Source organism: Martes martes, assembly GCF_963455335.1.
Source record: "Martes martes genome assembly, chromosome: X".
NCBI lineage: Eukaryota > Metazoa > Chordata > Mammalia > Carnivora > Mustelidae > Martes > Martes martes.
This window is the reverse complement of record NC_137897.1, coordinates 10,526,574-10,538,582: the sequence shown is the minus strand read 5'-3', so window position 1 is coordinate 10,538,582 and position 12,009 is coordinate 10,526,574. Positions and strand designations below refer to the sequence as shown.

The 12,009-nt window shown below is 49.2% G+C and overlaps 1 protein-coding gene across 5 annotated transcripts in view; it reads left to right on the top strand.

Annotated features, from left to right (window-relative positions):
- ASB9 (ankyrin repeat and SOCS box containing 9) overlaps positions 1-9,621 on the top strand; it is a 33,449-nt gene extending 23,828 nt beyond the window's left edge. For all 5 annotated transcript variants that reach the window (XM_080831223.1, XM_080831227.1, XM_080831226.1 and 2 more), the window contains 4 exons: positions 1,129-1,279; positions 3,560-3,694; positions 4,896-5,087; positions 8,419-9,621. In XM_080831223.1, the coding sequence (XP_080687349.1) occupies positions 1,129-1,279; positions 3,560-3,694; positions 4,896-5,087; positions 8,419-8,543 (603 nt within the window). In that variant the 3' untranslated portion in view covers positions 8,544-9,621. The remainder of the gene's footprint in view (positions 1-1,128; positions 1,280-3,559; positions 3,695-4,895; positions 5,088-8,418) is intronic.
- Positions 9,622-12,009: the final 2,388 nt, after the last annotated feature.

Below are 12,009 nucleotides of genomic sequence, written 5' to 3'. Positions count from 1 at the left end.
AGGGACACTTCCTGCGGGGAGTGATGTCTAAGCTGAAACTCGAAGGATTTGTTGAAATCCGTCAGCTGAGTCGTGGGTTGGGGCGAGTTAAACAGCCTTGCTGTCCCTGCCAAGAAAATGGGCTTTGTCCTGAGAGCAGTAGTAGAGAGCTGTAGGTGAGCTCAGACATCGATCGGGTCTATATTGGGGTTACGAAAACTGACTCCACGTGTGGAAACAGGGCCAGAATGATGGAGAGGCTGAGAGGCACCGAGAGTACCATCTATAGCGAGCGACTCCCTCTCAGGGTTGGGGGGCACTCTCGTGCCCCCGGGAGGGAGTGTCTCCTTAAACTTTGCGCCCTGGACATCTGGGCCTCACGGGTTGTCGCCTTCCTTGGAGATGGCTTGTGAGAATGATTTCATTGTCTTCATAATCTTTGCTTCACAGTATAGAAAATGTGCTTTTGACTTTGCTCTTCCCTATTTGCTTATAGCCCAAACACTGTGAAGTCAGATGTGAACTTGTAAGTTTCAGCAGATTTCCAATGTGTGAAAGACAGCCCCAAAGACTCTAGTTTTCTAGCCCCGTAGGACGTTAACCAGTCTCGTAACTGTCAGTAGCGTCATTTCAGCACTTAATTGACTGACGATATAAATTCTCCTTTGAGCTAGCCTTACCATCTTACAGGTTTTCTCCTTCATGAACGAGTTGAAGAAAATCTTTGGCATGCCTTCACCCTATATTTCTGTACGTCATGTTTTAAAATTAAAAAAAAAATAATATGCAAACAACTCTAAATGGTTACTCTCGCTGCTGGAAAAGACTCTGGATTGGGGCGGGACGGGTCTGGAATGGAATGTTTAAAGCAGGGAGATTAGTTTGTAAGCCCTATAGGATTATCCTGACTAGTTTTGAAGTTCATATTCCTGGGGGCGTAGAAGTGATAGAATATTCGGTAACATTCTCAGGGCCTTACGTCATTCAGCTTTTTACAGCCTTGTGGATGTTTGGTATTTTTGTCCTCATTTTAGAGCTGTGGAATCAAAGGCTCAGAGACATCAGAAAGCAGCTTAAAGTAGTGGAGCCTAGATTGAACCCAGGACAGCCCATTGCCTGCCTTTAGCCTGGGGCTTTTTTTTCTTCCAGGTGAATGCGGTCACTACAGACTGGCACACCCCGTTGTTTAACGCGTGTGTCAGTGGCAGCTGGGACTGTGTGAGTTTGCTTCTGCAACATGGGGCCAGCCCCCACGCTGCAAGCGATCTGGCGTCCCCCATCCACGAAGCGGCTAAGAGAGGTAAATCTGCTGAGAATTTGTCTTCCACCACTCCGTCAACAGACATCTCACTGTTGTAAGAGGAGGGAGAGCTTTCAGGGATCTTTCCTCGGTGTGGGGCCCTGGGACCAGAAACACAGGCCTGGCCTGGCCGGCAATGGCAAATTCTTGGCCTCCACTCTAGGCACGTTAACTTGGCAACTCTGGGGTGGGGCCGGGCCATCTGTGTTTTGTTTAGCAAGCATCCAGGTGATTCTGATGCACAAAAAGTTTGGGAACCACCCTTTCAGAGCATCTAGAATGTGGTTCACTGCTGTAGGTTCTGGAATGGGGGCTGGCCCATGGTAGACTGTCCATCAAGATCTGTGGAATACATTGTTGGACCCATGACCCTAGAAAAATCAGTTATTTTATTAATTTTTTAAAAGATTTTCATTTATTTATTTGATAGAGAGAGAGCACAAGCAGGGAGAGCAGCAGGCAGAGGGAGAGGGAGAAGCAGACTCCACACTGAGCGGGGACCTCCCACATGGGACTCCATCCCAGGGCCCCAGGATCATGACCTGAGCTGAAGGCAGATGCTTAATGGACTGAGCCACCCAGGCGCCTCTCAAATTATTTTATAAAATAAATTCTACTCTTTTGTTTTAGGGCCTTAAAGAATATTGTCTCATGGCCACCTAGGTTTTCTTTTTTAAAAAATATTATATTTATTTGGGAGAGAGAGAGAGAGAGAGAGAGAACACAAGCAAGGGGAGACAGCAGAGGCAGGAGGAGAAGCAGACTCCCTGCTGAGCAGAGAGCCTGATGCATTGCTCGATCCCAGGACCCTGGGATCATGATGTGAGCTAAAGGCAGACCCTTAACCAACTGAGCCACCCAGGTGCCCTCCTCACCTAGGTTTTCTAAGTGAAACAAACACAATTTTTATTGGAAATACAAGATGCTATATACAGCTCGGGGTAATTCTCTACCATGCCTGGCTTTATTGAGATTTAACTGACAAATAAAATTGTATATATTTAAGGTGATGATTTGATAGATACCTACATTACGAAAGGGTTACCAATCAAATTAATGAACCTATCCATTGTCTCACAGTGTTACCATTTTTTGTGTGTGGGGAGAACACTTAAGGTCCACTCTCCTAGCACATTTCAAGCATACGATACGGCATTATCGCGTACAGTTACCATCCTGTACGTTAGATCCCCAGAACTTCTTCAGCCGGGGTAATTCTTTTCATAAAGCCACAGTTTTCCTGATATTCTTAACTCTGGTACAAAAATTACAATGGCAAGTTCTGCCTCTCTCCAGTGCCCATGACCGTCATCATCACTGTCATGAGCACACATTGCCCAAGAGTTTTTAGTTCCTGGTGGCTTTCCCAGAATGGCTCCCCATGAGCCTTACAGCGGCCCTATTTGACCGAATCCATCTATATGATAATCATCTCCCAAGGCACTGACATTTCTTTGTTAAGAGACCTGTCAACTCATCATATTCCCTGGGTGCGTGGAACTCAAATGATTTTATAGAAAGAGAAACGCAGGGCGCCTGGGTGGCTCAGTGGGTTAAGTGTCTGCCTTTGGCTCAGGGCATGATCCCGGGGTCCTGGGATCGAGGCCCGAGCTGGGCTCCTTCCTCAGCAGGGAGCCTGCTTCTCCCTCTGCCTGCCACTCCCCCTGCATGTGCGTGCTCTCTCTCTCAGAAATAAATAAATACAACCTTAAAAAAGAGAGAGAAAAGCAAAGAAGCAATGTTTAAAGTATAACATTCTAGACCAAGCAAGAATGATTTGGCTTTCACCAAACCCAGTTTGCCAGACCAGGCCCCACTTGGATTGGATGGGGCAGGTGCTTCTCAGCCTCGCCTGTGTCCACGGTGGCCTCTATGTTCCGGGGCCGGCCCTTGGTAAGCTTCTGGGCTGCCTCCCCGGGCCCATGGCTCCTACTGTGCCCTTTCTTCTCCGGGCCTACGTGCAGTCCTTGTCCCGCCCCCCCCCACTGTCCCCTCCATTTCTGTATTCAGTCTGGTTACAAAGCCACAGACCCTCGGAGCAGGCTGCTGGTTGCTCTCTGTGGCCCATAAACCCAAGTGGGTTTCTCCCCGGAGCTGCAGAGAGACCGTGCCTTACGGTCAGCGCATCAAGTGATGCCAGTGCATAAAGTCCTTCCCTGGGCTAAGTAAAGTAGCTTTTGGTCCGTGGCACACATAAGCTTGCAGGAGAGAGGAAAGGTGTTGCGTCCCTGGCTCAGAGAACGTGCGCTGCAACCATGTTTCTTCTGCCCTGGGCTGCAGGCCATGCGGCGTGTGTGGAGACCCTGGCGGCCCACGGGGGCGACGTGGACCATAACATCAGCCACCTGGGCACGCCGCTGTATTTGGCTTGTGAAAACCAGCAGCTAGCCTGTGCCAGGAAGCTTCTGGAGTCAGGTAAAGCTAAAAGCACACGAAACAAGGAAAGAGAATGAGAAATGGAATGTCTTTTAAAAGCCGTTTGTATTGGAACGGGGAAGAGTGTGGGCCGCGGCGTCGGCCAAGGTCAGGGGTCGAGGAGGCTGCGTTCTGGGGCGGGGTGGGGGGGACAGATTTTACCCTGTTTGCACTTCCGCTCCTGCTCTCTCACTTGGAATGAGGGTAAGGATGGTGAGCATATCTCCTCCCAGGGTGGTCCTCGGTGATCATCTGTTCTCCTCCTTTCCCTGTCACCTCCTCCCTCCAGCCAGTCACGTTCTGAGGCCAGCAGGACTCGCGCAGCTGCTGGAGCCTGGCTCCGTCTCCCCCCTGGGACCTTCTTCTCTGGTACTTGCCCTGTTTTTAGCTCATTGTTGATCTTCTCTGTTCCTCGGAAAGGCCTATGTCGCATCATTCTTTTGCACCTCCTTGGCGTTATCCAGAACCTTCTGCAACCTTGGAACACCACTTCGTCACCCCTGTAATGACCCGAGTCCTGCTTATTCTTTAAAACTCCAGTAACCCTTCCCTTCCCTTGACTGTCCTGTGGTGCTTGTTGCCTTCTGCTCATGTGACAGTCATTGTCATGGATTAGGAGAGTCATTCTCCTTCTCTCTCCCTCTCGCCCTCACCCCACCCCTTTCCCCTAATGCTCTAGGTAGATTTTAGGTTCTAGTCAGGAAGGGGCAGGGTTTCACATCCCTCACAAAACCAAGAAGAGTGCCGGAACAATCTAGTTACTATGAGTCGAGTGGACATAAGTTTCCATTTTCCTAGGGGGACAGCAGCTCAGGCAAAGCCACATGTCCCCACCTGTCCCGGTGGGATCCAGCCCATCTGGCTAGGGTGGGTATTTGTAGAGAGCGTAGGGATGGAATTGGCTCGGGATGGCCCTAGAAGAGGAGGATTTTTCTAGAATGTAGCACACCTATGGTCAGCACTCAGAGGCAAGGTTTTAAACCTCATGTGCTACGTAGCTCGTGTTGTACCTTCAGTCACGTTGTCACACGGCACTTTCCCCATCTTAGTCCATGGAATCAAGACATCTCCCATTTTCCCAGGATTGCCAGGCCCACTGTCGAAGCGCTTTTGTTAAGGACTGTTGAGGAAGCGTGCTTCGAGAAGGGGGACACTTGGGCTCAGCTCCCTGGCTGACTCTCTCCTTCTTGTGACGTTTCAGGAGCCAGCGTGAACCAAGGCCGAGGTCTGGACTCCCCCCTCCATGCAGTGGCCAGGGTGTCCAGTGGCGAGCTGGCGCTGCTGCTCATGGACTTCGGAGCGGACACCCAGGCCAAGAACGCCGAAGGCAAACGCCCCTTGGAGTTGGTGCCCCCCGAGAGCCCTCTGACGCGGCTCTTCCTGCAGCGAGAAGGTGCTTCTCCTTTGCCCGAACCTAAGCCCTAATCCATAGCAGCTCCTGCGGGCTCTCGAGGGAGGCAGGTGCTGACCGAGCTCTGACTTGTGAGACTGTCTGAGATCCTTCTCTGCCCTCGCCGAATGTGGGGAGCTGAGCTCATTGAGTATTCAACCAGGTATGGTCCTGGCCACGTGGTCAGAAACCACGTGTCGTTTGCAATGTTGGAGACCGGTTGTCTTGGTTGATCTAATACTCCGTGTGAGGTAGGCCAGCTTTGAAAGAACGAACACAATCTTCAACTTTTGACTTGAAAGTTTTCTAGAACATGGTTTAGAATGATGCACCAGAATCCTCTTCGGGGTTGGACAGTGCCCCCTCGGGTGCCTTAACTGCCCTATGCACGGACCAGACTACTGGGCGCTTGCTTGCTGGGGGCAAGGATGCTACTCGAGATAGCGCTAGAAAGTCTTCCTTTAGTGATCGACAGCAGTGTGAGGGCATTTACTGTTCTAAGTCCATCGACACCTAAGTCCTCCACAAATAAGAGCCGACAGTTCTAACCCAAACAACTAAACATGGTCATTGGGTGCTGTGCGAGGGGGTAGGGCTGTGAGGTCGGGGTGGGCTGGGGGGAGGAGCAGAGACCCCTCAGATGGCATTCGTAACTGTCCCTAGGCACAGAGAGCAGCCAGCTCAGGACCCGCTTTCTTACTAGAGTGTGGACTTTGTTAAGTTTTTCGAGGCGGTGGGACTTTGAAGCAGGCTTCCCTCCCTGACGGGTACTGATGGCAGGTTACCGGGTTATATTCCGCCTGCTGAGAATTCTGCTGAGAATTAGGCCTCGCCCTGGGCAGAATTGTAAAGTGGCCGCAGAATCTTCTTCCTCCTACTCCGACTGCCCGGGGTACTTGCAGCCAAAGCCCTGCCTTTGGGGCCCGCAGGTGCGGCCCGTGTGGTCCTCACCAGGCCGCTCTTTCTGCATTGTGATGATTTGCTTTTAAAAAATTCTCTCTATCTATTTATCGCCTATTTCTTCAGCAGGCACAGATGGCACAATGCTTGGGGCCCACGATGTTTTTAGGGGCCACAGAAATATGTTCATGTCTTTTAAAATCCGAACGAAGAAAGGGATAAAACTCAACCTGGATTAGGTGTGCCTTTATATGGACACGGTGGCAAAATACCATTTTTTTTTTTTAAACTGGGAAAGACATCCACAAAAGCAAAAGTGCCTCATGGCCTCCTAAAGTTACAATGTCATGTACACACACACGTGTGTGCGTGCGTGCATGCACGCACGCTCGAGTGTGTATACATGTGTATCTATCTCTGTCTCTATCTACAGTCCCGCATCCCCTGCCCCCCCTGACTCCACCCTTCCACTTGATGTCCCCAGGCCATTCGTAGGCACCTACATTGCCTTTCATTCCTTTCATTCGCATTTTGGTGACAGTGGGGTCCATGATCCCACTGGCTTGTAAAATGTCATTTGCTCCTGCAGAGAATTACTGTTACTTTTGCCCCCATGAGTCATTTTTGGGGGTTTTGGTGAGGTCACCTCTCAGCAGTCTGGAAGGCCACAGGACACGGGGCCAAGCCACGGGCAGAGAGAGCCAGACCTGCAGATTCAACCCAGCAAATTCTATCTCCGGTTGTCCCTGGAAAGGAGTCCTGGAGTATTCCTACCCCAGTAGCCTCGACAAGCGTCTAAAGCAGTGTTGACTCATGGCTCACCATGAAAACGAAAGATGACCCCCCCCGCCCAGCATGGCTGGAGCCACCCTCGAACCCGCTTTGGCTTTAAAGCATCATGAGTGTTGCTGGGGGAAAAAAGAAGACGTGGAGATGAAAGCAAGAGGCCAATTCGTAGATAAAGAATTGCTGGTTTTATTAGGGAGTAGAGCCCACTCCTTGAACGCTTGCAAGTGCCCGGAAGCGGCTGCGGAGCCACAGCGGGTTTTCAGCTCTGTTCCTGTGGACTTAAGGCTGCGGCTGTCGTGCGTCGCCCTGCTTCGAGTAGACAGCAGGGAGCCAGCTGGTAGCGGTAGTTGCGCTGACCTTGCTCGGATGTCCTGCTCTTCTGCCTCGTCGGACACTTCTCTAGCCGCAGCGCCCGCAGTGGTCCCCGGCCGCGTGCCTAGCGCATAGGTCAGCCCCGTCCTTTGACCTTCCTTACTGAGAGGGACTCAAGTTCAGTTTCCCCACAGGGTACTTTTTACAGCTGGTTAACGTGTGCCTTGAGTCCACTGGGAAAGTTCATGAGGAGATGCCCCGAGTCTACTAAGCAGAGTCCGGAAGGTGCCCCCGATCCCGACCCGGGGGCCTTGGAAATGTGCTCCGGGGTCCGCCGTTGACAAGACTGCATTTATTTCTGTTTGGGTCACCCGTTTCACAGCGTCTCTGGCCTCGACCTGCCAAATGCCAGTAGCACCTCTCCCCCAAGTGGTGACAAGCAGAAGTGTCTCTACACTTTGCCAAGTGTCCCGGCCTTTTCTCTTCTACCCGACCCCCTGCTGAGAACCACAGTCCTAAAATGTGAACTGTTGGCTGGTTCCGGGTGCGAAGTCTGTGCTGGTTTACTGTTCAGCTCTGAGTTGAAGCACTGGGCTAGCTCTGAATGCAGAATAAAAAACAACTGGGACTTAAGATAACATACCCTTGGGCTCCACTGATGGCTCATTAGATTTGAATATCTTTTTTTTTTGTTTTTTAATTTTTTTTTTTTTAGATTTTATTCATTTATTTGACAGACAGAGATCACAAGCAGGCGGAGAGGCAGGCAGAGAGAGAAAGGGGGAAGCAGGTTCCCTGCCGAGCAGAGAGCCCGATGTGGGGCTCGATCCCAGGATCCCGAGATCATGACCCGAGCCGAAGGCAGTGGCTTAACCCACTGAGCCACCCAGGCGCCCCAGATTTGAATATCTTAAAATGGCTTCATTATAAAAATCTTTGTATCTAGACATGCTTTACTTTTTGGGAAGTACCTTATTTTTAAAGGTAAAATACAAGAAAGCTGTTGAACGTGAATTTTATTTTCAATATTGGGAATTTTGTGTGACTTCCTAATTCCAAAATTAGCTGCCTTAAGCCTCCATTAGTGAGATTAAGCTTTGATTTTTTTTTTCAGTCTGCTCTACATCAAAAGCTAATAAGCTCATTTCAGTGAGATACCAGAAAAGAGAGAACATAGCCTAAAAATGCCTCCTACTACAAAACCCCGAAAATGGTGTTAAGCAGAACCACGTTTTATTTCCCTATGACAGTGTTACCTCTTGTCTGCTTTCAAGGAGAAGTAGCCTTAGATCAGTGACGCCAACATGTGGCTTGTCTTGCGATCTCTCTCCAGGACCCCCCTCTTTGCTGCAGCTCTGTCGCCTTAGAATCCGGAAGTGCTTCGGGACCCAGCAGCATCACAAGATCAAGGGACTTGTCCTTCCCGAGGAGCTGAAACGTTTTCTCCTTCATATGTAAACGTGTCAAGGGACCAGAGTCACAGAAAACCCACCAAGACTCCGGAGTGTTGCGGCCGCTGGCGTTTTGGAATAAAGTCAGGTTTACAGAGCTTGGCCGGTTTTGTCAATTAGATTTTTATTTTTGATGGAAACACACTGGGAACTTCTGTGTTATTGGTTGGTGGCCTGAGACCTTTCCCCCTGCTCCCTAGAAGAGGGTGGCGGGAATCCCAACTCCTGTTTAACTACTGCTGAGCCAGGACCTGTGGTCCATTTGTTGAGTTCCTCACGGTGAGTTCAGGGAAGCCAGATTCCAGGATGGGTTTTCCGAGGCTAACCCCGGGGACTTGGGTGTGAGGCCGAATTTTCAGACATGACTCTCTGGGCTCCATCCATTACGTGGGAAGGAGGATAAAGAAGAAGGAGATTTCTTTGTCTACCTCTGCCTCTTTTTCTTTAAGATTTTATTTATTTGACACAGAGAGAGAAAGAGACAGTGAGAGGGGGAATACAAGCAGGGGGAGTGGGAGAGGGAGAAGCAGGCTTCCCACTGAGCAGGGAGTCCCACGTGGGGCTCCATCCCAGGACCCTGGGATCACGACCCAAGCCCAAGACAGACGTTTAATGACTGAGCCTCCCAGGTGCCCCTGACTTTTTTTTTTTTTTTTAAGCTTCCCCATTCTTATGACAAAACCACTACTGCTATAGTACAACCTAGGGGCTGTTTCTTTTTCTTAATCAAAATGTCATATATATGTTAAGCATGTTCTAGAACTGTGCCGTCCACTACAGCATCCACTAGCCCAGTGGTTCTCAACCAGGGGTGATTTTACCCCCTAGGCGACATTTCTGGGGCAATGTTAGGAGACTTTTTTGGTTGTCACAACTTTGTGGGGGTCGGGGGCTGGGGTGGGGGTACCCCTGGAATCTTGTGGGTAGAGAGCAGGGCTGTTGCAAAAGCAGCCTGCAGGGCACGGTGCAGGCCCCCAGCACACAGAATGAGGCAGGCAGTCCAAAATGCACAGAGCGCCCAGGTTGAGAACCACTCCACTAGCCATCTGTGGCTGGCTAATTTTAAAAACGTAAATTAATTAAAATTGGATAAAATTAAAAATCCAATTCCTCGGTGTCACTGACCACATTTCAGACGTTAATAACCACACGCGGCCAGGGGCCCCTGTACCAGACAGCACGCACAGATAGGGATCATTGCAGAAAGTTCTGTTGCTCCATTGTTGTGGACGTTTGTGTTGGACAGCACTCTTTGGAGCTTAACAAGTGGATTTTAACTGCCTTTCAGTTTCTGATTTGCGCGAGACCTGTAATACGGTTTAGTAATAATAGCTGTAGTCAGTCTTGTCTCGGGGAGATGAATTTGGGGCTCCATTGTATTAACAAAAAGAAAGAAAATGTTATACCAACTTAAAGCCAGTCCTTACCTGTAAGATGACACGTGGCCTCGATTATCTCTAAAGATATTTCTGAGATAGTTTCTGTGATTCTAAATTCAATTTGCTTTTTGGGATAAAAAAAAAAAAAAGCCGACTCGAATATTGTTCTAAAATGCCCAACTAGTTACCCCAGCAGATGGCGCTGCTGCCACATAGTCCATTCAGCAGAAAGGCCTGTTCCTCATAAACGATCCATTGTAAGACAGTTTACAACATGGGCTCTGGAAATTTCCATTCAGGAACAAAAACTTTGTAGTGATAAATTCTATTGCCACTGGGTTTCCTTCTTCCCTTCCCGTGTACCCCCAAATGCAAATATGACTACAGAACCCCACTTTCCTGCTCCTTTGTTTTCCTTTTCCATCTGATCACGTTGACATTTATAACTGCTCAGGATTCAGACCGAAAGAGAACATCAGCATCCTGCTACTTGCTAATTTATTTAATTTCTCTAACCCATTTATTCAGGGAATATTCCATGCCCGTGTCTGCGCCAGGCCCTGTTCTAGACCCACGGTAGCCACAGCGAAGGAGACAGACGAAGATACTATATTGACTTTCCGGATCTTAACACTGTAGTTGGGGGAATCATTGGCTAAGGAGTAAGGAATGATAGACTCTTTGCTATAATTTTCTTTTTGAAAACATTAGTTCAAAAAATAGCCTGGTTTCTCATTTAAAATGTATCAGGCAGACTCTTGCTTATGTTAATCTTCCCTCGGCCAAAATCCTCTGAGCGCAGGAGTGCACAGAATTACTAGGACAGCATTTTTTCTTCTTAAATCTTCCAGACAATTAACCAATTTGCAAATCCGTATAATAGATGGTCATCTCCACAAATGGGAAAAATACCACCACCGCCTCCCTCATCGCAATTTGGGAAAATTTCACATTACCTCGCTTAGCAATGCTCCGAAAGAAGATTCAATTTAAATAGGGAGTCTATTTTTATGAGTCTAGATGTGGTTATGTTTATAAGTGGCATATACCTTTGAACACTTGATCACAATCTGGCACAGCCTCATAAATTCTGTCATCAAACTGGTTCGATGACATCTAATAGATCCCCCCTCCCCCCCCAGTGCACGAGGGATGTAGATTTTTAGCCTCAGGAAACCGTCTTTTAAAAATGGTAATTACTTTGTCTGTTTTTAGAGTGCAAACTTAACTCCTCTCTTTATTGTAGCCCGGTCTCCTATTGTCGGTGACTGCGTTCCCTTGGTTTTATTTCAGTAGAAAATGCTGACTGTTTGGTACCCATCTGTAGCACAGTTCTTGTTCTAATGAAACAGGTGAGCAAAGAGAGGAAAGCGGGGAAGGACAATTGATTGACTCTGGGTTTGTACTGGGGCTGGTTGATGTGGTCCTGTACTCCGTGTACCAGGTTGGAGTAGTTAGTCATTAAGCAGACACTTGGGGCTCAGGGACAAGGGACCGAGATGTACTGGGTTGAGTATTTATAATACGAAGAACACTTAGCCTTAGAGCTTGAGTACAAGACTCAGGCAGCATCAAAAGCAATTAAACACCACCTCTCATTTTAGTGGGCTTGCTAACGGCTGGGCCCTACAGATCCGTGATTTGTAAGCCTTACCTCAAACCCTCACCACGCTGTTATCCCCATTTTCCAGATGGGGGTGCAGATGGCTTAAGGAATTTACAAAAGTTCACACAGTAGGTGGCTGTGCCAGAGTTTAAGGCATAGGCCAGAGCTCCTCTGCAAAGAACTCTCTCTTTGATAAATCCCAGAGCTAGGATCCCCGGGTCCTAAAACCGCCTGTCCATTTCAGGCCTGCCTTGGAAGTGGAGGTGGAGCCTCATCCGTAGGTCAAAGGTCGGGACACACCTGTAGGAGGTTGCACCTGCCTAAGGAGGACGTTGCCCAGCCCTCTCCCCAACCGAAAGAAACCAGCCTGGGGGGGGGGCCCAGACCTGTTGCTCTTGGTGCAGGCAGCTCGGCCGTGCGGGGCCAGGGGTGCCGGTGAGTACCGAACGCTGCCTTCCCATGGGAGCGGCAAAGTCCATTTCTTTTTT